Source organism: Trichoplusia ni, unplaced genomic scaffold (assembly GCF_003590095.1).
Source record: "Trichoplusia ni isolate ovarian cell line Hi5 unplaced genomic scaffold, tn1 tig00003670, whole genome shotgun sequence".
NCBI lineage: Eukaryota > Metazoa > Arthropoda > Insecta > Lepidoptera > Noctuidae > Trichoplusia > Trichoplusia ni.
Window position 1 is genome coordinate 1 of NW_020800434.1, and position 5134 is coordinate 5134.

A 5134-nucleotide genomic window follows, 5' to 3' on the forward strand; every position below is an offset into this window, starting at 1 on the left:
CATATGAGGTCTGTTTTACTTTGTAAAATAATCTTAAACTAAATTGGGAGTCATGTTAGGATAAAAAATGTAATCTCATATTGCTTTTAGATACTACTTTGAATGTGTACAAGAAAAGAAAAAAACTGGCATCATAAATGGTTTGACATTGTACCATGGTTCCATGCATATGGATTTATAACAACCTTTGCTGTTATGGCAATGAATATCAAAATTGTGTTCTTAATTCGATTTGATGAACAGCAATACTTGGAGACCATTCAAAACTATAAGGTAAGACAAACCTTAAATAAAAAACTGCATTTTTTTTTTATAAAATGCAGATTATTTACATTTTTTGTGTTTCAGATCAACATGACTACTATAGTCCCACCCCTAGCAGTCTTCCTAGCTAAGCACCCGCTAGTACTCAAGTATGATTTATCCTCTTTGGTTGAAGTTTGGTGTGGAGCAGCACCATTGGTCAAGGAAATACAACAAGCTGTCTCTGAAAGGTATAATATTTCTAACAGTCTATTTTAAGCACAATTATATTTTCTTAGTTTATTTGATTTAGGATACACATATTACAATATACAATTCAAACACATACATTTTCTCTATTCTGCCAGATTTTATGTAAGCACAGCATTGTTTCTTCATTTACAGAACAGGTATAGATTTCATTAACAAGGTTATGGCCTCACAGAGGTAACCATGCTTGTCTTGTGGACTTGACGAGCGCGAGAAAGTTGGTTCTTGTGGAACACCTGCACCAGGCATGAGAGTCAAGGTAAATTCATATTAATGTTTGGTAGTTATTAGAAGTTATTTTTTGTAAAGTTCCATCTTTTTCATTTAATAAGTGTTTATGCAGGTATATTATTGATTCCAAAGAAATACTCTGCATTATTTAATACACTTTACTCGCATTTTTAAATTTGTCTGGACTTTAAAAGAGATTGCGACCCCCTTAGTTTGTTTCGACATTTCTTCTCAGGGTAGTCAGATAGAAAATGTCGACTCCAGCATTCTAAAAAAGACAGGTAAAGTGATGGAATTCCTATTTGCAGAATAAATGATTTCATTTCATTTATTAATATGAATTTTATATTCGCAGGTGATAGATATCGAAATGGGAAACAGTTAGGTCCAATCAGGAAGGCGAGCTCTGGATCAAGTCGCCCTACGTATGAAAGGCTACATGGGCGACCGGGCCGCCAGCGACGCACTCATTGACAGCGCGGGCTATGTCAGGACCGGAGACATCGGCTATTACGACAACGAGGGATACTTTTACATTGTCGACAGACTGAAAGAGCTAATTAAATATAAAGGATTCCAGGTAAAGATTAGAAGTAATAAGACATTTTATGATTAACTGAATGTTATGCATGCATGATGTGCAAAAATATATTTGCCTCTATGGCATGACTAAAATCTCAATAAGGTATTGAAATATACACGGTGTTTTTTTAGTCGTCTTACAAAAGGAGCCCAGTTCATGTATCCGACGTAAAATACCCCTAGACGCGATTATCATCAACTTAGATAATAATACGAAGAAAAATTAAACAAGAGAAATCTGAAAACTCTTTAAAATGATCAAAACGCCGCCGCCCGCGCCCATCACCATTGTTACAAGGCTCGGACCGCGTTCGCAACAGAGCTGTGTTTCTAAAAAACTACGAATTGCATCATAATAATGAATAAAAATTGCATTTTAAATTTATTCAAATCTCATAAATACCTTTTTTTTATCATGAAGTGTTCTAGTCATTGGATACACGAACTGGACTGCTTTTATAAGACGACTAAGAAATCACGGTGTATAGATAATAAGTAGAAAACCATTAAATAAGTTGTTTAATAATGTTTTCTTAATTTTCAGGTAGCCCCTGCAGAGCTCGAAGCCTTACTACTCCAGCACAAAGACATAGCTGATGCTGGCGTAGTAGGATTGCCCAATGAGGAGGCCGGCGAGTTACCGCTAGCTTTTATAGTGACCCAACCTAATTCCAAAGTAACAGAAAAAGAAATTGTGGAATTTGTAGCCTCCAAGGTAAGTTGTGTTATCTTTGTAACGGGTGATGTTATGTTCTCGGTAACATGATAACTTATCAGATAAGTCTAAAGCCAAAGTAAAAAATACTTATTTGTTATCAGGTGTCTCCAGCGAAACGCCTTCGAGGTGGAGTGGTCTTCCTCAAGGATATACCTAAGAATGCTTCAGGCAAGATCCTCAGGAGGGAGTTAAGGAAGATGTTACAGAAGTACAAAAGCAAGCTTTAATAATGTCCCAAAGCAATAATTTTATTTATAAAAATAGACCTATTTTGAAATAACAAATAATTAAGTGTAATTATTACCATCTTGTTGATTTTTTGTTGTAATTATAAAAATTGTGAAGGGCACCACCAAGTTTTATTTACATTTGATCTCATCAACTATACAAACATGTCTATTTAGATAATGCATCTTTTAATTCCTGTGGAATTCTTTTAACGGCGTAGCTGTGCAATTCGTCATTAACGGCTGCCAAAACTCCAGTTTTGTTGGGCCTCGACTCTGCTCCCCCATATTTGTAGTAGTTGCCAAGAATGTCAGTCAACTTGCCGCCAGCCGCCGATAATACTGCCTCTGGAGCACATGTGTCCCACTTTTTACAACCACTGCTGGCAAATACGTAAATTGAAGCCTTGCCTTCCAATAGTTGAAGTACCTACAAAAATATGTTTCATGATAATATTGTAGTACAAAAATATGCAATTCATTATGATACCTGCTATTTTAAGATTATGAATACCTTAAAGCCTGCTCCACCAACTCGTACAATCTGACCGGCATTCATAACTTGCAATGCTTTCTCAACCAATGGGTTTGAATGACTCCTTGTAGTTGTAATGATGAGGGAGGCAGGAGGAGGGGCAGGGGTGAACCCTCCCACTCCCACTTCTTGCAAGCCCCATATAGTCCTGCCCATAATTTTCTCACCATCCAGCATAGTTTTGTAGTAAGGTTGGTGGATGACACCAGCTACAGGTTTGTCATTGACTGATATGCCAATTAAAACAGTAACATGCTCAAGAAATCCTAAAACAACATACAAAACATAGTCAGTTTCTACCTGAGTTTGAATTTATGTTATTAACTCACCCCATGCAACATGCACTTTTAGATTGATACTTATATATCTACAGGGAATGATAAAAATGAACTGCTATAATAGAATATACCAAAACTTAATGCTACAACTGGTTAGATACAGAAATACATTAAAGAGAGATTAGAGATACAAGTTAGTTAAAACATATGATTCTGTTAGGAAGACAACTATGAAATATGTACAACAGTCAATACATACATCAAACCAAATGTTGGCCATTCTCCAATGTGCCTGTACTACTACAGTGCATTCTAAACAAGAAAAGTTCTAAGATCTTTCATTTACCATAGTTGGATTGAAGCAAACTTAAATACCACTTAATACTTATAAGTGGATGAGTCAAGTACATTTTCCATCTTTCCCAAGGATCTCTCTTCAACATTAGGGCACCTAGAATTATTTTCATTAATATAAGTCCATAGATTTGTAATGAAAATGCATGTGACATGGTGCTACAAAACAGTAAACTAGAATGATTATGGGAAGAGTTTGGTTATATTGGGTATACCTTGGGTGTACTCTGAGGTGCCATCCAGAGGGTCCACCCACACAACAATGTCCTCCTCCTTCACGCTGTGCAGGTTGACCGGGCATTCCAGAGATAACACTTCCTTGTCTGCTTCAGAGATTATCCAGTCACTGGGCAGCTCACTCTGTAATAATAATAATCATCATCATATCATTAGTTAGAATAAATCTTAAAATTACAATTTTACATAAATTTATATTATTTGTGGATGTACAAGTATTTTAGAATATAATTGGTGTGTGCATTAATAAAGTTTATTATCAAAATTATAAATTTTTAAGTTTAATTAATTTAAAAAAAGAGATATATTATAAGATTCACACATATGCAAATAATTAAAACTATCATAATTTGCAGTGAACAATAGAAGTAAAAAATCACAATGCAACCATTAATAACTTATTACATTCTACTAGAAGGTTGCTAAATTAATGGTGAGAAACTTATGTATTGTTCAGATCTTAAAGTAATTTTAAATTATAAAGCTTTAATTTCCTACTTCACTTTCAGGACCATCCTCTTCACCAATAATATTGACTTTTGGGTACTGGGCAGAAAGCGAAGCGACAATACAGCGTTGCGCAGACCGGTCAGCCTCTGTTTGATAATCATCTTTGCCCTGTAACATAAAATTGACTTATTACATAAACTTATCTTCTTGACATAGTTATATGAAATTTACTTTTACGTGTTTTGGAAAAGGGTCAGTGAACTTTGACCTCCATTACAGCTAGATAAGTTGTACAAGATTAAGAAAACAAACCTTTTCCACTATGCCTAATTCTCCTTTACTCATAACATCGCGAACTATTTTGCCAGCTCTGCTTGCCACTGACACTGATGAAGCTAGTAATCGCACAACAAGAGGAACACTACTCGACATTTTTATTTCAAAAAATTAACCTTCCTGCTACCATGTAGAACTGTTAATAACTAAAAAATAATCAGATATCCACGGCTCGCTCTCCAAAATCAGTGCCATTCACATTCACTTTTCTACCGAATTTCCTGTTTATGTCAAGTTGTCAATGTCAAACTTTAAAGTATATAGTGATGTATATGAATACTATTAAATCAAGTAAGATAGACACGATTGAACATCGATTTGAAAAAAGACTAGAAATCCAAAGTCTGTCAATGTAGTAGATATTGAAATTAAGGCATTACCTCATGGTCGCTCATCGCTCGCTATCTGACCACGCGACCCCATTTTTAAATTTCCCGCGTCTCGAAAAACCGACAAAATATGGTCGCAGGAAAGGTAGCGACAAAGCTGAAAATGTTGAGCTACGGCCTTGAAGTCGCTCGTTTGCAGCGACAAATCTGGTCATGTGATATGTAGCGATAAAGCTCAAAATGTTTAACTTTGTCGCTGAGAAAAAAAGATCATAGGTAACTAATACACTATAGAATAGAGAAAAGAAAAGAAAAATTAAGCGGTCGAGACAAGTCGATGTAAA

At 35.4% G+C, this 5134-nt stretch overlaps 2 protein-coding genes across 3 annotated transcripts; one reads left to right on the forward strand and one right to left on the reverse strand.

Moving 5' to 3' along the window:
• Positions 1-94: 94 nt before the first annotated feature.
• Positions 95-2350, forward strand: LOC113508033 (luciferin 4-monooxygenase-like). Its single transcript, XM_026890989.1, is given in 11 exon segments — positions 95-273; positions 349-494; positions 649-665; positions 668-697; positions 700-720; positions 723-772; positions 1100-1122; positions 1124-1164; positions 1167-1324; positions 1871-2041; positions 2146-2350. Coding segments are annotated over 11 exon segments (954 nt in total). The 5' UTR covers positions 95-102; the 3' UTR covers positions 2272-2350.
• A 34-nt stretch (positions 2351-2384) lies between these two features.
• LOC113508032 (3'(2'),5'-bisphosphate nucleotidase 1-like) lies at positions 2385-4637 on the reverse strand. 2 transcript variants are annotated; one of them, XM_026890987.1, is made up of 6 exons: positions 4438-4637; positions 4174-4293; positions 3654-3798; positions 3431-3535; positions 2786-3072; positions 2385-2701 (listed from the first exon to the last, which is right to left on the reverse strand). In XM_026890987.1, the coding sequence occupies exons 1-6, from the start codon at positions 4555-4557 to the stop codon at positions 2441-2443; spliced, it is 1038 nt and encodes a 345-aa protein (XP_026746788.1). In that variant the 5' UTR covers positions 4558-4637; the 3' UTR covers positions 2385-2440. The 2 variants fall into 2 exon arrangements, with proteins under 2 accessions (XP_026746788.1, XP_026746789.1); XM_026890988.1 differs by lacking the exon at positions 3431-3535 and having other exon boundaries at positions 4438-4632.
• Between the last annotated feature and the right edge of the window lie 497 nt (positions 4638-5134).